At 46.3% G+C, this 22,191-nt stretch overlaps 1 protein-coding gene across 3 annotated transcripts in view; it reads right to left on the bottom strand.

The window, feature by feature from the left end:
* The window catches only part of ZNF609 (zinc finger protein 609), a 244,876-nt gene that overhangs the window by 138,414 nt on the left and 84,271 nt on the right, over positions 1-22,191 (bottom strand). For all 3 annotated transcript variants that reach the window (XM_063926360.1, XM_063926362.1, XM_063926361.1), the window contains exon 2: positions 8,570-9,461. In XM_063926360.1, coding sequence (XP_063782430.1) covers positions 8,570-9,301 — 732 coding nt within the window. In that variant the 5' untranslated portion in view covers positions 9,302-9,461. The remainder of the gene's footprint in view (positions 1-8,569; positions 9,462-22,191) is intronic.

Genomic DNA, 22,191 nt, shown 5'->3' with positions numbered 1-22,191 from the left:
ACTAAAGCTCTGTCTCTGGTGCTCATCCCTACCTTAACTAACATCTGTAATCTCTCTCTCTCTCATTACTGGTATTTTTCCTTCACTCTTCAAGCATGCAGTGATTACTCCCATTTAAAAAAAACTAAATTAGGACCCTAATGCCCTCTCAAACTACCGCCCTATCTCTCAGCTCCCTTGTCTCTCTAAGCTACTTGAGAGACCTGCCTACACTCGACTCACACACTTTTTTAACTCATACACTTTATTGTACCCACTTCAGTCAGGCTTCCGTTCCCAACACTCCACAGAGACAGCACTGACTAAAGTGGTTAATGATTTGGTCACTACGAAGTCTAAAGGCCATTACTCACTACTTATTCTTCTAGATCTATCTACTGCATTTGACACTGTAGACCACTCTCTTCTCATACGGACACTACAATCCCTAGGTCTTAAAGACACAGCTCTTTCTTGGTTCCTATCTTACCTATCTAATCGCTTTTTCAGTGTTCGCTTCTCTGAATCTACCTTCTCTTCGCTACCTCTTTCAGTTGGAGTACCGCAAGGCTCAGTCTGGGATCCTCTGCTTTTCTCTATCTATACCTCATCCTTGGTAAACTAATCAGCTCTTTTGGATTTCAGTATCATCTGTACGCAGATGATACTCAAATCTACCTATCCTCCCCTGACTTGTCCCTATCTGTACTGGACCGTGTCACTGAATGCCTTTCTGCCATTCCATCCTGGATGACATCTCGCCACCTCAAACTTAATATTTCAAAGACAGAGTTAATTATATTTCCACCGGCCAATAGTAGGTACCAACCTGATATCTCTAGCACTGTTGAAAACTCGACTATCTACCCTACCCCACAAGCTCGCTGCCTAGGTGTCATCCTTGACTCTGATCTGTCCTTTGTTCCCCACATTCAATCTGTCTCAAGATCATGTTACATGCATCTAAAAAACATATTCAAAATACGACCATACCTTACACAAGACACTGCTAAAACTCTAATCCACGCTCTCATCTCCCGCATTGATTATTGCAATAGTCTCCTAACTGGTCTTCCCAAAACGATACTCTCACCACTAAAACCCATTCTGAATGCAGCGGCGAGGCTAATCTTCCTCGCTAGACGTTCATCGTCTGCAGATCCACTCTGTCAGTCCCTCCATTGGTTACCTGTATTCTACCGCATTCAATTAAAATACTTTTACTCACACACAAGGCCATTAACCAAACTACACCAATGTACATCACTTCACTTATCTCAAAATATCTCCCAACCCGACCTCTTCGCTCTTCACAAGACCTGCGTCTCTCATCCACACTCATTACTCGCTCCCACTCCTGATTGCAGGACTTTCATCGGCCTGCACCCACTCTGTGGAATGCCCTACCACGCACAATAAGACTCCTCTAGTCTCCAAACCTTCAAGCTTTCCCTGAAAACTCACCTCTTTGGGCAAGCATATCAAATTCCAGAACCGCCCACATAACTTTCATAAACCTTCCTATCAAATTGCATCCACTCTGTACAGTCCACACGTATCCTCACATGTCTTCTCATTCTTTACTTTCCCTTCCTCTCGAACCCGGTTCATCATTGCTGTATGACCGTAGCATACAGCCCACCAAGAACCTTTGCAATCTGGCAGACAACTATGCAATAGATAGCACATTTCCTTGTGTATACATGCTTATTTCCCTATAGATTGTAAGCTTGCGAGCAGGGCCTTCCTACCTCTATGACTGTTTGTTAACACCCAGTTTTTTATATCCGTTATTTTCAATTGTAAAGCGCAACGGAATTTGCTGCGCTATATAAGAAACTTAATAAATAAATAAATAATATCAGAACCACAAATCGTGCATATCTTCTGATGTGTATGCTCAATTGTGCGCTCTCTCGCAGTCGCAAGCAACATCGTTTGGTCAGCCGTGCAGCACTGACCACAGGACGATATTGCATGTGGCGGCATGCATATTAATGAAGGATGAACGGTGATCGTTCCGTTGTTCATTAACTCTTCGTGGTTGTACCGGCTATCTGGCATTGTTCGGGGTGAAGGGAAATCGCACACCAGAAGGATATGTCCTAGAACACTAGTAAACCCATAATGACACAAACATAGGTGTATGTGTGTAGATAGATGCACACATGCATATAGGGGTGTAGCTAGAGCTTTGTGGGCCCCATAGCAACATTCTAAAGGGGCCCCTGTCACACAGTACCCCCAATTCACATTATGACTTAGGGCAAGATTCTAGTGTCATTACAGCCGGCAACCACTAGATGACGTCGAACAGAGCTATTCTAATGTAGCTCCGTTTGGACGCCGATCGTCTGCAGGTGTTTACATTTGAGCTCGCACCCGCCGGAGGTGCCAAGCTGAAATGTGTGAAAAGTGATCCATTTGGGAGCGCAAATGGTACTTTTCCTGAATGCGCCAATTAGTTTTCTCGTGTTTAGCAGCTTTACGTGGCTAAACCTGACACTAATGGTTGAGATCAGCGCAACAGGGGACCTTATTTGTATATCACCCACTGCGATCTCCTGTCACTTTAGACGGGAGATCGGGGGCGATAACATTTGAACTCCCCCCATAGTGTACCCAGTTAATATTATGTCACATTACCGTGCCCCTGTTCATTTTATGCCATACTATAGTGCCTCCACTTCATATTGTGCCACACCTTTGAAAAAGCTGCAGGGCTTACGCAGCGAAACGCGTCAGGTACTTACCCGTTGGAACAGGACATCTCTGAATTGGACCCGAACCAGCCCATCTTGCCGACCAGTTATCCGGAGGAGCCCGAGAGAGGCGCCGGCCTATTCCCGCATTGCATGAGGTACTCTACACCTAAGAGACGTTGCATCAATCCTCTAGCGGTATATGGACATTTTCCATGGACTCTCTTCAGTAATATCTAAAAGGTATCCTCCAAACCGGATTATAACTGCATACCATATTGATGGGCAAAATATGGAACGGATTCTAGAGAACAATTTCCATTAATCCTGTACCAACATTCTGGGTAAACTCCAACCTTTGCATATTATTGGCAATTTATCTTTTTTGCATATATTTGGCACATTATCTTGCATAGAATTCCTGCTTTTTAAAGAATTTATGTTTTATAATAAATTTTTATATTTACCTATTGAGTGTTTTACATTGTTCTTTCCTCCACTAGCGCAGCCTCCATTCTTTCATGACGTCGAACAGAGCTATTCTAATGTAGCTCCGTTTGGACGCGATCGTCTGCAGGTGTTTACATTTGAGCTCGCACCCGCCGGGGGTGCCAAGCTGAAATGTGTGAAAAGTGATCCATTTGGGAGCGCAAATGGTACTTTTCCTGAATGCGCCAATTAGTTTTCACGTGTTTAGCAGCTTTACGTGGCTAAACCCGACACTAATGGTTGAGATCAGCGCAACAGGGGACCTTATTTGTATATCACCCACTGCGATCTCCTGTCACTTTAGACGGGAGATCGGGGGCGATAACATTTGAACTCCCCCCATAGTGTACCCAGTTAATACTATGTCACATTACCGTGCCCCTGTTCATTTTATGCCATACTATAGTGCCTCCACTTCATATTGTGCCACACTGCAGTGCCCAGTATATATTTAATATTATAATTCCGTCCAGTTCATTTTATACCCCATTACAACGAATAGGTAAAGGGACATACCTAGATATACTGTAGGCCCCAAGGCAAACGTTTGTAAGGAGCCCTCTGTACCACCTAACGGTGAAAACTGCATCTAACATATGTAACTGTGACAGGAAAGGTGGGCTCATCTTAGCTCTGGGCCCCGTAGCAGCTGCACACTCTGCACCTATGGTAGCAATGCCCTTGCACACATACATATCTATCTAAATACATAAAGACACAGACAGACAGACAGACAGACAGACAGACAGACAGATATACACACATAGGGTGTGTACACATGGTGAGATTCGGACTATGCCCGATTTTCACTATGCGACAGGGGCTAGGTCGGCACATAGTCAGTATCGCAAGCACACTCATCAGGTTCACTACGATATGCCGGCGGTCGGGCTCCCGGCGACCAGCATACCGGCCCTTGCGGGCTCGCGGCACTCGCCACGCTACGGGCACGGTGGCGCGCCACACTATTTTATTCTCCCTCCAGGGGAGTCGTGGACCCCCACGAGGGAGAATAAGTGTCGGTATGCCGGCGCCGGTATACTGTGAGCCGGGATCCCGTCAGTCGGCATACAGAAGACCACCCCACTCATCATGTGCTTGCGATACGGACTATGTGCAATTTTGGCTAGGTGTCAATTTTGACTCTCTCTTCTATAGAGAGAGTCAAAATTGACTTGCCTGCACAGTCCATCTATTCTTGCGATGCCGACCGCGAATCGGCATCGAATCGAGATCGCAAGGTGACTTTCACCTTGCGATCTGCACTAACTTTTCTTACGATTTTGACTATATAGTCAGAATCGTAAGAAAAAATCTCACCGTGTGTACACACCCATACAAGTATATAAACACACACTGAGTGGCCAAATTAATATGACCACCTGGAGATTGTATGCATGGCTTACACAGGATGACTGAATCTGTAGAAGAATGAAATAGACTAATGAAGCACATCACTCATGAAATAATGGGTGAACAACGCAATCTTATATACAAACACAAATCAGCCACAACATTAAAAACACTGACAGGTGAGGTGAATAACATTGATTATCTCGCACCTGGCAAGGGATGAGATATATTAGGATGAAAATGAACAGTCAGTTCTTTAAACTGATCTGTTGGAAGCAGGAAAAATGGGCAAACGTAAGGAGCTAAACCACTTTGACAAGGGCCAAACTGTGATGGCCTGATGACTGGGTCAGAGCATCTCCAAAACAGCATGTGTTCCGGGAATGCAGTGGTTAGTACCTACCAAAAGTGGCTAAGGAAGGACAATCGGTCCTGACTACAGTAAGATGTTAATGGTCAGAAAAGGTTACTGGCATGAGCATAGCAGTCCTATTCCAGAATAACTAGTGTAATACTATTACTATACATTCAGTGATAGGACCAAAAAAAGTCATCACCACATGCAAACTGATAACTGTTAAAAAATAAATTGCATATCTAATTCTGTTGGTATTATTTTTACTACTGCTACTACATCAATAGATTAACACAAACACATATATACATTTTCTCACATGTGCATAGCTTCCGTACACAGATATACACAGACTTCATACCAACATGTATCTCTAATACATTGACCGTGTTAACAGAGAATATAAGTTTCTAATTAAAAAAAACAGGGAAAAATATATTTGTACGGCGTTAAACCAAGCAATACTCCTAAGTTTGGGAAATCACTGAAAAGTGTGTTGGAAGGTTGGTTAGCCCCAGGTACAGGAACTGTTTGACAAGCTCAAGCCCGTCTCCGTATTTTAAAAAAAAGCCAATAGGTTTTGCTATGTAGGTCACAAGACGGAGCTGAAATACTTGAGAAATGAAAGATCACTTTACACACAATTCCCATCTTATTACTGTTCTGTATTTCAGTTGCAGACTAGGAACACATACACTATGAAGACTGGAAACAAGAAAAAGTAGTTACTCACATACGTACAAGTCAAACAAACCAAACCCTCTCAATAAGATCATAAGCAATAACACCTAAAAATCATAACTAACATTAATTACATCTTATTCATCCAGCACCTGCATATTACACAGAACCTTACAGAGAATTGTACATTTTCTCTACCACAGAAATCGGTTCAGCTCGGCAAAAGCCAGCAAACCTAACAGTACTTTGGGGATTTATGGGATTCGAAACACAAGAAAAACTTGAAGGAAAACACAGCATACAAAGTCTATACCGATGCCTTGCTCAGGACAGAATGCAATGCCAGAGCATTGGAGCAATGAAAAACACTATGCATGGTTATCTTTTCATGGGTCATTCCTTATACTCTTTACAAGGCCCAACAAGCACAGTACAGAGTAGACTACTAAAGGGAGTATGTTATCTTCCTCAGCATTAACAGTGTTCCTATTTTATAGAGCTCTTTTAACCTCTTATCCTACTACTCCTCACATGTGTACATTTTGTTGCAGTGTTTTAGGTTTCTACACATATAACAAAGCTGCTGTTGAATGTTATAAGCAGGTCTCCAGAGTCTGCCTGCTGCCCGTCACAGTGTTGCACGCTACATAATCTAGATCTTTAAACATGGGTACACACTACAAGAAGTTGAGGTGTGCATGCAGTTACAGCTTCTATGTAATAGATATTAAGCTTGTGATCTCTTCGCTTACGATTTGCATATGTGGAAGAATTTGTTTCTTTTTCGTGTGATGGGTTTGTGTGTTTATCAATGCGGTGTTGATAAGCTATGTGGGACTCCCTCCCTAAAAGGTGGGTACACAACTATACAATCGTTGGCCCGTTCTTCCAATATCGGGTGATCAGGCAGACCATTGTATAGGTGTGTACACTGTACCACTGCAGGAGCCTTAGCCAATAAACCACTTAACGCTCCGGCAATGGCTGGGATCCAGAGGTGGCATATCATGTACAGTTTAATATTTGTCGGGCTGACCTCCTGATCACACAGAAGCCCGTACACACTGAGCTATTTTAGTATAGTGTGTACAGGGCAGCGACGAGGTGAAGCTGGGGGCACACTGATCTGATCGGAAGCGATCACCCGATCAGCAGAATGATCGTGAAAGTGTATACCCACCTTTACAGAGGACTTCCATAAGTGGCCATATGTAGCTTACTTTACTTTGTTGTATATAGAGGCCCTTGGTCTGCCCGGTGTCACAGCACGCACCAGTATCATCCCCTTTACTATACAAGGCCAGATAATACATAAATGATACACTGATGTGTAGAAATGAAGCAATATCATACCCGCTAAATGTCTGCAGTATATATCTGTTATGCTTATAAGTATAATCAATAGTATCATGGACTTTTCGCTACATAATAGCCTTCATTTATTGTATTTGTACTTTATTTTTATGCATTACATGTATATTAATACGGTCAATAAATCAAGTTTGGGCTCGATCAAATTAGGTGCAAGGCTGCGAATGAGAGTTTGTTTCATGAAGCTTGCAGACTTCGCAGTAATGCGCATACCCAAGAAATGCGAGATCCAATAAAAAATGCCTGTTAGCAGTACTAGCGGTGAGGGTGTGCAAATTTGCTCTAAAATGCATCCTGGGAGAAGTGCATGAAAAAGTGGGGAGACCTTTCTGGACCCCAAAAAAGTGACAACTTTGTTAGCAGAATCATAAAGAAGGCTGTTAGTGGGCATAAGGAGAGTACTAGAACCTCTTAAAATGCGTCAAATGGCTGATTGTGCATTTTCTTTTAAGTAATAAATTATAAAAAGCAAAAGAATCTGCTCAATTACAAACTAAATGAAAAAGACAAAGAAAGGTGAAAAATGCGATTTGGAAAAAATCTGAGACCACTTTAAAAAAAAAATAAGGAAAAAAAATAATTATTTAAATAAAATATTACATTTGGGGTATATAAAAAAAAATGAAAAAGTTGATTTTGGGGTAATCAGAGTTCATTTTTTGACCCCAATAATGGCATGTAATAAATTATTGTCCCAATTAATTGTAAACTTCCAAATGCCTATATTGAAGTCGAAAGCTGCCGTCTGTCAAAAAGACGGCAGTTTTCGACTTTTTAAGGTCGAACCGTGATTTAACCTATTCATTCAAATCCCAAATTGTTCAACAAGTCGAGGAATTCGACTTGTCGAAAAGCACTTGGAGCGGCGGAATTGCTGCCGATCCATGTGCTTGTGTCGAAAACTGGCGGTTTTGGCCCCCTTTTCGACCATCGCACTTCGACTTTAAAAAAAGTCGAAGTGAGATGGGGAGATTAGCGCCGGAGACTGGAGAGCCGAGCGGGGACGGGCAGAGCCGAGGCTGGGACCGGGTGAGCAGCGCTGGACGGTGTCACAGCCGCCGCTCACAGCAGCGTCCACCCGGGTGCGAGCCGGGTGGACGCTGCCGTGAGCGGCAGCTGTGATGCAGAGACAGAGAGGAGGGACGGGGAGAGGCAGAGAGACTGGGTGGAAGACGGGGGAGAGCAACGCTACAGCCACGGCGGCTGTAGCGCTGCTCTCTCCCGTCTGCCCGCGGCTCTCCCCCCTCCCCCCCCCACCCGCATCTCAATTCAACGTTTTTAAAAGTCGAATTGAGATGTCATCTGAATAGCCCAGGTCGGATCCATTCCGACAACTGAATGTCGGAATGGATCCAACTTCAATTGAATATACCCATTAGTCTTTAGCAGGGGTGTCCAAACAGTTCTGAAGCAAGTCTTACTATTTTTATCTGAAAATATTTTCCTACCATTATATACCTTCAGGGGGTGCTCACAAAAAAACTCAAATTCTCTCTGAAAAAGCAATGCGAGATTGGAATTGAATTGCGAGTGTAAAGGGCTTGCACAAACCAACTCGCAACTAACTTGATTGACGTTCAACGGCTACTGTAGATAGAATGAGATGCACTGTTTATTACAAAACCTTCCATATGCTTACCATTTCAGCTTTGACCTTTTTCAGTCCTCGATTATCCAGTTCAGGATCCTCACTCTCTGCTTTTATAACATTCAATGTATTTCCACTGTCCGTTGCCATTGCGCCAGCCAGCTGTTCTACTGCAGTCCCCACAGTCTCTTGCACAGTTGTTCCCCGACCCCCAACTCCTGGGGCTGGCTGTAGTATTCCAATCGGTTCTTTATCTCCACTTGCCCCAGATACTTCACTCTTGTCCTTTTTGGCCTTCCCGCTTTCTTTTTTAGAGCTTGATGAGCTGCGGGCAGCCTTTCCAGATTTTTCTGCTCCCTTGGAAGGAACTGCTGTTGAGGAGGGAACTCCTGAGTTTCCCCCACCATCTGCTGAACGTCCAGACACTTCTTTTTTATTCACTTCTCCTGTTGCAAAGAGTCCAGATGAGGTCTGACTACTCCTACCTCCATCTTTGCTACTTTTACTTCTCTTTGATTTAGACTTCGACTCCTTGCTTTGGCCACTGGGCACAGGTGTCACAAACTTAATGTTATCAGGGAGAGTGGCCACTGCATTAGGGGCCGGCAAGCCCACCTCTTTAGATCCAGACATCTCAAGCTTCTGCTGGTCCTTCTCTAGATCGGCATCCAAGTCAATGATCAGATTGCCCACTCCAATGTCCCATTCATCACCACTGTCATAGGTCTCTACAGGATTTGTGTCCAGGCCTTTCCCTCCTGGTGCGCCACTGCTCAAGGACATCTTAAGTGTGCGCACCCTTCGGAGGCCTTAAATTGTTCCAGGATGTGATACGTCGCCAGCCTCTCTTCTCCAGTCTGGATATAATGTAACAATTTAGCCAAGTGTGGTGGCAGACTGACAGGATGTGGAGGCTATAGAGTTTGAAGAGACAGCATTGTAACTGTAGAAAAAAAAAGTGGGTGGTAATTAATACTTTTGAACAAACAGAAAAACTCTAAATTTGTTTGTTACAGACAAATTTAAACAATCGAGTCATTAATTAACGGATCTGTTTCCGAGGCAAAGTAGTGACAGTATTTCAGTAAAGAAACAAGGTATCATTTGTAAGCACAAGAGCAAATTATAAACGTTTTCTATTATGAATAATAATTATCTTCTGGCTTTTGCAAGTGATGAGTGAGATCTCTTATGGGCCCTACACACTGGCAGATAACAGTGAACGATATGATCATATGATCGATATGATCATCATTAATGAAGGAGAACTCGTTCATATCGTTCAGTGTGTAGGCACCAATGATGAACGAAGCGCAGCCCTGCACACGTTCATCGCTGGTTCCCCGTCGCTTGTGCAAGTAGGCCAATATGGACAATCTTGTCCATATTAGCATGCACTGCTATGGAGCCGGGAGGAGTAAAGAAACTTCATTCCCTCTGTCACCTCCCCCCTGCCGCTGATCGCCCGCCGGCCGTAGGGCAGCTCGTCGGCAGGTAGACAAGTGTGTAGGGCCCATAACTTTCTCAAATACAATCTTTCATGCTTCATTTATGTATATCAATCAGCTAGAAGTGGAAATATTTCCATCAGGTGTAGAAGTGACAAAAAATGTAAGAAGGTATCACCATCTGTTGGTCACAAAGTTGTAATACAACTGCATACAAATAGTGAACGCTGAGGAGTAAACGTCACAAGATCGCTGCAGCTTTGGCCCATGCCTAGTTTACACCACACATACATACACTTGTTTTTAAAAGTTTCAACCATTTATTTTTTTTTGTCTTGCAAAATACACATTCACTACAGACATGAATAAAACCTATTTCAGTAAAAACAACTCTCCTGTCTATGACCGAAAACAAACACTGACACAAAAAAAAGCATATATAAATGTGTAACTAAAATGACCGTTTCTAGTGCTGGTTACTGTCGTTATCAGCAGCAGCAACAATTGACACACTGCCCGCAAAAACAGCTTTCTCAGGTGTATCTTCGTCTTGGTCTGTACCTATTCTGCCATTACAGGACTTGGCCTACTTTAGAATGCTGCTTCACACCAACATCGTGCACCCTTGCTGCTGCGAAAAGCATTCTGCTCCCTGAAACTTGTGAAATCCCATGCCATCACTTTTATATTGACATCAGAAGATATAGCTGCATCACCTGGTGGCATCCCTGCATTATGCTTGCTGTCTCTCTAGGTTTTTTTTATTTTCTCTCCTCTCTGTGTGGTTTTATACGTACTGTGTTATTAAATCCCGTGTGCTATGTTTTTTTATGTCTGTAAAAAGACTTTGTGGGGAATTCAATCATTTTGGCAGTCTATTTTTCCCGTTTAAACGGAACGGTTTAGACATCAACCAAGTGTCAGCATTCAGTTGTTTTTGGGCACCCATGCATATTTCAGATGTCATGCATAAAACAGCTAAGGTCCTGCTTTGGGTGTCCAAAGTTCCGCTTGGACGCACAAAGTGTCACCTTAGCACACATTTCTTCTTGCTCCCCAGGAGGCTGAGAGAGGAAACATCACCCACGTGCCTAAATGGTGCAACAATTAAAATGCTCTGTTTTGTGACCCCTAGTTGTAGCTGTGGGGCAAAACAACCAAATTGCCCCCATGTCTGCTGGAGAAATGCGCTACATAAATAAAAATAGGATTTTGGTACCTACTGGTAAATCAGTTTCTGTGGTTCCACAGGGGACACTGGAGCTTACGCTGAGTATTGAGAGGTTAGCTAGTGGGAACAGGCACATCTAAATTAACAAATGTGTAAGTCTCCTCCCCCTCTACTACCCACCATTCCCCAGTTTGGAAAATGTAGGCCGAGAGGAGATGGAACAGAGGAGATACAAAAGATAGAAAACATACACATAGAACATAATCAACAGGTCAAACCCAAAAACTATACACACAAGCAGGTAAAAAGAGTTGAGGCGGGTGTTCAGTGTCCCCTGTGGAATCAGAGAAATGGATTTACCGGTAGGTACCAAAATCCTATTTTCACTCTCATTCCACTAGGGGACACTGGAGCTTACTCTGGGAATGTGCCAAAGTTTTCCCCCTGGGCGGGAGAGCACTGAGGTATCTGCCGAACTAACTAACCGAAACTAGAGGCCGAAGCCGAAAATGTATCAAAACTATAGAACTTAATAAACGTACTTAAGACCAAGTGGCTGGCCGGCAAAGTTGCGTTGTGGAAGTGCCCCGGCGTGCTGCCAAGAATGTACTCACCGACCTAGTGGAAAGCACTCCAAGAGAAGCTGGAGGCTGCAACCGCTCACTGACATAAGCTTGTCGAATAGTTAGACGAATCCAACACGCCAGAGTCTGCTTGGAGGCCGGGTATCCCCTTCGGGCAGCATCACACAAGACAAATAACGTGTCCTATTTCCTCACCGAAGCCGTCCTGTCGACATAGATACGCAAGGCTCTAACCACGTCCAGAGTAGATGAATTTCCGGATGGTTCCCGAAAGGCTGGTACAACAATCGGCTGGTTTATATGAAAGCAGATACCACCTTTGGAAGGAAAGACTACTGTGTACAAAGTTCCGCTCTGTCTTCATGGAATATTAGATATGGCGGTTTACACAAAAGTGCCCCTAATCTGAAACTCGACAAGGCGAGGCTAAAGTAACAAAAGGACCGTTATCCATCTAAGAAGTCTAATGTCGGTGTCTTCCAACGGTTTAAACGTAGAAGATTGAAGAAAAGGCAACACCAAATGTAAGTCCCATGGAGCCGTAGGTGGAACAAAGGGAAGCTGAAGTCAAAGCGAACCCTGAAGAAAAGTCTGTATTTCCGGTAATATGGCCAGTCGTCTTTGCAAAAAAATTGAGCGCAGATATCTGAACTTTTAGAGAAGCTACCCGCAAACCTGCATTAAAACCTCTTGCAAGAACAGTAGTAATCTGGAGAGATGAAAAGATTTGGGAGGAATTTGACGAACCTAACACCAAGCAACAGAAGAACGCTAAATACGGTTATAGTGGGCCAATGTCACCGGTTTCCTAGCCCTTAACATTGTAGGGATGACTAAATCTGGAATACCCTTATCTTTTAGAATAGCGGTCTCAAAAGCCACCCCGTCAAACACATTTGTGTCAAATTGGGGTGGAACGGACCTTGTCGCAGAAGATCTGGTTGAAGAAACAGAGCCTGAGGTTCGTCTGCAAGAAGAAGTTGAAGGTCCGCGAATCAGCTTCAATAAAATCCTATTTCCTCTTACGTCCTAGAAGATGCTGGGTTCCACATTAGTACCATGGGTATGTACCAAAGATCCCAGTACGGGAGGGAGAGTGCTGAGGTTCTGCAAAACAGATTGACCAAACTTTAGGTCCTCAGAGGCCAAAATATCGAACTTGTATAACTCAGCAAACATGTTCGACCCTGACCAAGTAGCTGCTCGGCAAAGTTAAAGAGCCGAGACACCCTGGCAAGCCGCCCAGGAAGAACCCACTTTACGAGTAGAGTGGGCCTTAACAGATTTAGGACACGGCAAGCCTGCCGTAGAATAAGCATGCTGGATAGTGAACCTGATCCAGCGAGAAGATGTCTGCTTAGAAGCAGGACACCCAACCTTGTTGGGATCATAAAGGACAAACAGAGCGTTCGACTTTCTGTGACGAGAAGTTCTCTTCACATAGATTTTCAAAGGCCTCACAACATCCAAGGACTTTGAGGTAATTGAGGAGTCAGTAGCCACTGGCACAATAGGTCGATAATATGAAAGGCTGACACAACCTTTGGAAGAAACAGCTGACGCTTTCTGAGCTCAGCTCTATCCTCCTGGAAAATTAAATAGGGGGGCTCTGACAGGACAACGTCCCCAATTCAAACACGCGTCGAGCAGACGCCAGTGCCAACAGAGTGACCGCCTTCCAAGTAAGAAACCTGACGCTCATGTTACTCCCTTCCTAGCCTGTATTAGGGTAGGAATGACCTTTTTCGGAATGCCTTTCCGAGCTAAGATCTAGAGTTCAACCTCCATGCTATCAAACGTAGCCACGGTAAGTCTTGATAGGCGAATGGACTCTGTTGGAGAAGTTCCTCGCGAAGAGGAAGAAGATCTGCGTACCAAGCCCGTCTTGTCCAGTCAGGACCAATGAGGATCGCCTGAACTCTTGTTCTTTTTATGAGCTTGAGAACCTTTGGGATGAGCAGAAGCGGAGGGAACACAAACACCAACTGGAACATCCACGAAGTGACTAGTGCATCCACCACCACTGCGTGTGGGTCTCTCGGCCTGGAACAGTACCTCCGAAGCTTCTTGTTGAGAAGAGAGGCCATCATGTCTATCAGAGGTATGCCCCATCGGCTTGTCACCTCTGCGAACACCTCCGGATGGAGGCCCCATTCTCCTGGATGGAGATCGTGTCTGCTGAGGAAGTCCGCTTCCCAGTTGTCCACTCCCGGAATGAAGATTGCCGACAGCGCACCCTCGTGCTTTTCTGCCCTCTGACATCGCAGCTCTGCTCTTCGTTCCGCCCTGTCTGTTTATGTAAGACACCGCTGTGACGTTGTCCGACTGAACCTGAATGGCTTGATTTTGCAGAAGATGTGCGGCTTGTACAAGGCAGAGATTCCTGACTAGACCACCTTCCTTGGAAGTGTGCCCCATGGGTGACCGCTCCCCAACCTCTGAGGCTTGCATCCGTAGTTAGGAGGATCCAATTCAGAATCCCGGACCTGCGGCCTTCGAGTAGGTGAGACGTTTGTAGCCACCAGAGGAGTGAAATTCTGGCTTTCGGAGACCGGCGTATCCGTTGGTGCATGTGAAGGTGTGATCGCGATCATTTGTCCAGGAGATCCAGTTGGAAGAACCTTGCATGGAACCTTCCGTACTGAAGAGCCTCATAGGAGGCAACCATCTTCCCCAGAAGACGAATGCACTGATGAACCGATACCCTGGCCGGTTTCAGGAGTTCCCGGACCATTGATTGGATCACCAACGCTTTCTCCACCCTCTGTACTTCCGTATAAAGTATCATTCCCAGGAAGGGCAGACTCCGTGTCGGCTCCAAATGTGACTTTGAAAGATTCAGGATCCACCCATGATCCTGGAGGAGTAGATGAGTTGAGAGAGCAATACTCTGCAACAACTTCTCCTTGGAAAACGCTTTTATCAGCAGATCGTCCAAATATGGAATTACGTTCACACCCTGTTTTTGGAAGAGAAGCATCATCTCCACCATGACCTTGGTGAATACCCTTGGTGCTGTAGAGAGGCCAAATGGCAGTGCTTGGAACGGATAGTGACAGTCCACCAGCGCAAATCTGAGATAAGCCTGGTGAGGCGGCCAGATCGGAATGTGAAGGTATGCATCCTTGATATCCGGGGATACCAGGAATTCCCCTTCCTCCAGATCTGAGATCAATGCTCTCAGAGACTCCATCTTGAATTTGAATTCCCTCAAGTAGGGGGTTCAATGACTTTAGGTTTAATATTGGCCTTACTGAATAGTCCAGTTTCGGTACCACAAACAGGTTTGAGTAACAACCCTTGTTTTGTAGATGGAGTGGAACAGGAACAATGACATTTGTTTGAACCAATTTTTGAATTGCTTCCTGCAGGATAACGCTGTCTGTCAGCGACACTGGTAAGCCTGATTTGAAGAATCTGTGAGGTGGGAGTTGTTGAAACTCCAGTCTGTATTCCTGGGCCACAATATCCTGTACCCAGGGGTCTAGGCATGAAGACGCCCAAACGTGACTGAAGACTTTTAGTCTTGCTCCCACCTGCCTGATCTCCAGGCAGGGAGGTCCACAGTCATGCTGAAGATTTTGAGGAAGCAAAACCTGGCATCTGTTCCTGGGAACCTGATGGCGCAGGTTTTTTTTACTTTCCCCGACCTCTAAAGAAGGTGGGAGGGGGTTTGGATTTCTTCAATTTTGCGATCCGAAAAGGACTGCAGCATAGGCAAAGGAAAAGACTTCCTAGCCGGTGGTGTTGCTGAGGGAAGAAAAGTTGACTTACCCGCAGTTGTCGTGGAGATCCATGCAGCCAAAGCATCCCCAAACAGAGCCTGACCTGTGAAGGGTAGGTTCTCCACACTTCTCTTGGATTCCGCATCCGGTCCATTGGCGTAGCCAGAGACCTCTGCGCCGAGACCGCCATAGCAGTAGCCCGTGCATTCAGCATGCCAAGCTCCTTCATGGCCTCCACCATGAACCCTGCAGAATCCTGTATGTGACGTAAGAACCAATCAATGTCACTTCAATCCATAGTATCTAAGTCTTTAGCAATGTGCCTGACCACTTTACTATGGCTTTAGAAATCCACGCACAAGCAATAGTGGGCCGTAAAGAGACGCCATTAGCTGTGTATAGTGCTTTGAGTGTATTCTCAATCTTGCGTTCATCCGGTTCTTTCAAAGCGATTGAACCAGGAACAGGTAAAACCACCTTTTTTGACAACCTAGATACAGATGCATCAACTATAGGTGGGTTGTCCCACTTTTTCTATCCTCTTCAGGAAAAGGAAAAGCAATGAGAACTCTTTTTCGGATCTGGAATTTTTTCTCTGGGTTTTCCCAGGATTTTTCAAACAAAAAAAGAGTTTAACTCCTTGGAAGCCGGAAAGGTAAGCGAGGATTTGTTACTTTCTGTAAAAGGAGATTTATGGTAAGAACTTACCTTTGTTAAATCTCTTTCTGCGAAGTACACTGGGTTCCACAGGGAATAACATCAGGGTGTAGAGTTGGATCTTGATCCGAGGCACCAACAGGCTAAAAGCTGAGACTGTTCCCAAGATGCACAGCGCTGCCTCTTCTATAACCCCGCCTCCGTGCACAGGAGCTCAGTTTGTTAACCAGTCCAATGCAGTAGCAGGTAAAAGAGACAACAATCGTTAGTAGCCACATATACCACATTCTCGCGACAGGAGAAGGTACCAGCGGCTAATGCCATACAAACCCAAAGAAACTAAGTGCGTCAGGGTGGGCGCCCTGTGGAACCCAGTGTACCTCGTAGAAAGAGATTTAACAAAGGTAAGTCTTATCATAAATCTCCTTTTCTGCAGCGGGGTACACTGGGGTTCCACAGGGAATAACATCGGGGATGTCCTAAAGCAGTTTCTCATGGAAGGTGACGCACTGTAGCGGGCACAAGAACGCAGCGTCCAAAGGAGGCATCCTGGGAGGTGGAAATTTAGAAGGCATAGAACCTTATTAATGTGTTCACGGTGGGCCGCCCAAGAAGGTCCAACACACCGAGTAGAATGGGCTTTGATGGTAGCAGGAGCTGGAAGACCAGCCTCACCATTCTAATCCATCTGGCCAAGGTCTGCTTATTAGCAGGCCAGCCACGTTTGTGAAAAACAAAAAGGACAAAAGAGGGAATCAGATCTCCGAAGAGAAGCTGTTCTTTTCACATAAATGCGGAGAGCCCGTACCACATCCAAAGAACGCTCTTTGGAGGATAAACCTGGAGAAGTAAATGCCGAAACCACAATTTCCTGGTTAAGGTGGAAAAACGACACCATCTTAGGCAAATAACCAGGAAGAGTTCTAAGAACTGCCCGGTCACGGTGAAAAATCAGAAAGGGAGACATACAGAACAAGGCACCCAAGTCTGAAACCCGTCTAGCAGAGACAATAGCCAGCAAGAACAAGACCTTAAGAGTAAGCCACTTAAGGTCCACAGACTACAAAGGTTCAAATGGAGACACCTGTAAGGCGTCCAGAACAACCGACAAATCCCAAGGAGCCACAGGCGGGACATAGGGAGGTTGAATCCGTAAATGAATGTATGAACATCAGTCAGTCTTGCAAATTTTCTCTGAAACCATATCGACAAGGCAGAAATATGAACCTCGAGGGAGGCCAGAAGAAGGCTTAAGTCCAGGCCCTGTTGCAGGAAAGCCAAAAGCTTGGCAGTACTAAACTTATAGGCGTCATAATGGTTAGTCGCACACCAGGCAAAGTAAAAATAATAATATAATAAAATATAATAAATCCGAGCAAACGCCGGTTTACGGGCCTTCAACATAGTTTGAACGACCGCTTCCGAAAAGCCTTTGGCCCTCAGTACGGAAGCTTCAAGAGCCACGCCGTCAAAGCCAGACGGGTCAAAACCGGTTAGACACAAGGGCCCTGAACGAAGAGGTCTGGGCATTGCGGAAGTAGAAGAGGACGCTCTATCGAGAGACCCTGCAGGTCTGAAAATCAATACCGTCTGAGCCACGCTGGAGCGATTAGAAGTAGTATTCCTTCTACTTGCTTGAACTTCCTTATCACCCTGGGCAGAAGTGACACCGGAGGGAACACGTACGGCGGCCGAAAGTTCCATGGAGTTACCAGTGCATCCACGAACGCTGCTTGAGGATCCCTTGTCCTTGCTCCGAAGACCAGAACCTTGTGATTGTGTCGAGACGCCATCAGGTCTACAGCTGGTAGGCCCCACTTATCCACTAGGAGTTGAAAGACTTCCGGATGAAGACTCCACTCTCCAGTGTGTACGTCTTGAGGACTGAGGAAGTCCGCCTAACAGTTGAGGACTCCCGGAATGAACACTGACGATATGGCTGGCAGATGGCGTTCCGTCCAACAAAGGATTTTTGATAATTCCATCATCGCCATGCGGCTTCGAGTGCCGCCTTGATGATTTATGTACGCCACTGTGGAGGGGTTGTCTGACTGTACTTGAACAGACCTGTTCTGTACTAGAGGTAGGGCTAGTGTCAACGCCTAGAACATTACCCGCGATTCCAGAATGTTTACAGGGAGGAGAGATTCCTCCCTGGTCCACCGACCCTGAAGAGTGTTGCTCCAACACCGTGCCCCAGCCCCACAGACTGGCATCCATCGTCAGAAGGACCCAGTTGGAAATCCAGAAGGGACGACCCCCGCTCAGTTGCTGGTCCAGTAGTCACCAGCTCAGTGACAGACGGACCTCCGGAGACAATGAGATCACTTGAGACCTGATCCGGTGAGGCAGGCCATCCCACTTGGCAAGAATCAGCCTCTGGAGAGGGCAGGAATGGAATGGAGCGTACTCCACCATGTCAAAAGCCAACACCATGAGACCTAGCACTTGCATTGCCGAATGTATCGACACTTGCGGACGAGATAGGAAGCATCGAATCCTGTCCTGAAGCTTCAGGACTTTCTCGTGAGACAAGAACAATCGCTGGTTAGGAGTGTTCAACAACGCCCCCAGGTGCACCATGCTCTGAGCAGGGACCAGGGAGGATTTCTCCCAGTTGATGAGCCACCCGTGGGCTTGCAGAAACTGGATAGTCAGATCCAGATGGCGTAGGAGAATCTCTGGGGAATTCGCCAGGATCAACAAGTCGTCCAAGTACGGTAGGATCCTGACCCCTTTACGGCGGATTACAGCCGTCATTACCGCCATGACCTTGGTGAAGACTCACGGAGCTGTGGTCAAACCAAAAGGTAACGCCCGAAATTGGTAATGGAGGTTGCCAACCGCAAACCTCAGGTACTGCTGATTCAACACTGCAATAGGAATATGCAGGTAAGCATCCTGTATGTCCAGGGAGACCATATAGTCCCCAGGCTCCAAGGCCAGAACAATAGAGCGAAGAGTTTCCTATACGAAACTTGGAGTCCTTCACAAATTTGTTCAAGGACTTGAGGTTGAGAATGGGCCGGGAATACCCATTCGGTTTCAGTACTAGGAACAGCGGTGAATAGTACCCCTTGCCTCTCTGAGCCAGAGGCACATGTACTACCACTCCTGTGTCCAGGAGGGAATGTACCACCAAAGTTTTTGCCTTCACCTGATCCGAAGGGATGTCTGTCAGACAAAATCGATGAGGGGGACGATTCTTGAATGATCAGGCTTAACCTCGAGTGACGACTTCCTGTACCCAGGCATCGGAAGTGGTCTTCAACCATTCCTGGGTAAACCCTAGAAGTCGGCCACCCACCCTGGGATTCCCCAGAGGGAGGCCCGCCCCGTCATGCTTATCCTTTTTTGAAGCAGGCCGACGGGCAGCCCAGGCCCGTTTGGGTTTGGGCTTATTGGGTTTGGAAGTGCGAACCTGTTTTGGGTACGCCTGACCTTTTGCTTTCCATGAAGGACGAAAGGAGCGAAAGGAAGTACTCTTAGACTTCGGCACCGAAGGAGCAGTACTAGGAAGACATGCTGTTTTAGCAGACGCTAAGTCAGCCACTATCTTGTCAAGGTTTCTCCGAAAAAAATGTCTCCTTTGAAGGGGAGTATCTCCAGGACCGTAACCAGAGAATTCTGCGAGCCAAAATGGACGTAGTAGAAGCCTTGGCCGCCAGAATACCGGCATCAGAAGCTGCCTCTTTAATGTAATGAGACGCTGTAACAATATACGACAGGCATTGTCTAGCATGATCAGAAGCATTGGAAGGCAACTCCGCCTCCAGCTCCTGAGCCCACGCTTCCACAGCTTCTGCAGCCCATGTCGCTGCAATAGTGGGCCTATGCACCACACTGTTAAGGGTGTAGATTGCCTTCAAACAACCCTCCACGCGCTTGTCCGTCGGCTCTCTAAAGGACGTGACAGTAGTTGCAGGCAGAGCTGAGGATACTACCAGCCGCGCTACTTGTGAATCCACTGGCGGGGGTGTTTCCCAATTTTTACTAAGCTCCTGCAGCAAGGGGGTAGCGGGCCAACATCTTCTTGTGAGGCGTGAACTTCTTTCCTGTATTTTCCTAGGACTCCTGACGTATGTCAACTAAATGGTCAGAGTGAGGTAAAACTTGTTTAACCACCTTCTGATGTTTAAACCTGTCCGGTTTCTTAGGGGCAGTGTCAGGCTCCGGTTCATCATCAACCTGAAGGGGTGTAGTACAGTATGTCGGCGCTCGGGCTCCCTGCGACCAGCATACCAGCGCCGGGAGCCCGACCGCCGGCATACCGACAGCGTGGCGAGCGCAAAGGAGCCCCTTGCGGGCTCGGTGCGCTCGCCACACTGCAGGCACGGTGGCGCGCTACGCCTGCCACACTATTTTTTTCTCCCTCCAGGGGGGTCGTGAACCCCCACGAGGGAGAATAGTTGTCGGTATGCCGGGTGTCGGGATTCCGGCGCCGGTATACTGTGCGCCGGTATCCCGACATTCGGCATACAGAAGACCACCCATCTGAAGAATGAGCCTGATAGCCTCTAACAAGTCAGGAACATACACCTGCAAAACAACTTCCCCATCAGAAGCATCAGGATCAGAATCTGTGGGGTCCGTATAAGCGTCATCCTCATCAGACAAGGTGTCTGGTATGTGGGTGGATTGTGAGGAAGTAATTGCCCGCTTAGAGGACCCCTTGGACTTAGGCAGGCGAGGGTTAGACTTTTGAGCAGTCAGTCATTGGTTCAATTGCTATAACTGATTGGACAGTTTATCTGCCCATGGCAGATTAACCACGAGGACCATAAGCGGTTGTACCGGCACAGGAGGTCCCATAGGGGGCGTTAGTCTAGTTACCAGCGTATTTAATAGCGTGGTAGAAGGTAGCCCAAGGTGGGTCATTGTGCACCCCAACTGCTACAGTCCCACTGGGGGGCAAGGAACCCCCAGAACCTGAACCCTCAGCTGCTATGTTATACTCAAATGTATCTGTATCTCCAACACCACGCAATGTGGGATCAGCCCCAGCTCCGTTGCGCTTTGTAGCTGACATAATCAAAAGCTCAATGCAAGGCAACACAGTACAATATCAGCAGCACAATACCTGACAAGAACCCCCTGTGCAGTGTATCAGCCCAAACAGGGAATTCAAGAGGTATATGGTGACTAAAAATCACAAAGAAAAATACACACTGAGTATATAATGTGAACTGCCTATATTATAATAAACATGACACACTTAGCCCCCTAAGGTTATAGAATATAGGGATAGCAATCTGAGTGAGAGACACGAAATGGAGGTGTCACAGCAGCTATATGCACACACACAGAGTCACAGTTTGTACAATGCAGAAATTATGACATGCAATAAAACTGCACTGGACTAGCAATACAGAGTAGTACTATGTATAGCTATACACTGAATAGATATAACAATGCACAGTAAAGACTGGATGTATATCACAGGTTACTTGTACTAAATAACCCTGACTAAATGCACTTTTTCTTAACTAACACTGTCAGCAGACATGTAGAATTCTTAAAATGTCCTGTAAAATGCACAGTGCTGACAAGCAGGCGGCTTTACAGAGGAGGATTTGCCCAAACAGTCCCAGGATCAGCTCTGCTTGCTATAATGGCGCCCAAACACTGACAGGGAGTGAGGAAGAGAGAGATATGCAACTCCAGGGCGGGAACATTTACAATAAAAATGGCGCCCTAGGGCTGGGGGAGGGGCTACAGGTCAAAGCCTTATCCCCCTGCTGGACTTCACCACCGGGTACTGGGGGCTTAGTAAAATGGTTTTATAAGAGAAAACAGACCTGTGCCCATGCCCTGGTGGTCTAGTGGGGTCCCTGTACTACCAGAGTGTCCACGCCAGCGCACACGGCCCGCCTCCCACCGGCCACGCGGGATCGCGATTTACAGCGGGTCCCATTGAGGGGACGCCTTACCTCCTCCCTGAGTGCGGCCACGCGATCCTGTAGAGCAGCGGTCGTGTGTGTGACTAACAAGGAAGAAAACCGGAGCCTCCGCTGTAGGTACCCGGCAACCAGGGTGCGGGAATGTACAGCGCCGCTGGGGGAGATGATGGAGTTGCAGCAGGAGATGT

Source organism: Pseudophryne corroboree, chromosome 6, assembly GCF_028390025.1.
Source record: "Pseudophryne corroboree isolate aPseCor3 chromosome 6, aPseCor3.hap2, whole genome shotgun sequence".
Lineage (NCBI taxonomy): Eukaryota > Metazoa > Chordata > Amphibia > Anura > Myobatrachidae > Pseudophryne > Pseudophryne corroboree.
Note: the sequence above shows the minus strand (reverse complement) of the source record. Positions and strands in the feature narration are given on the sequence as shown.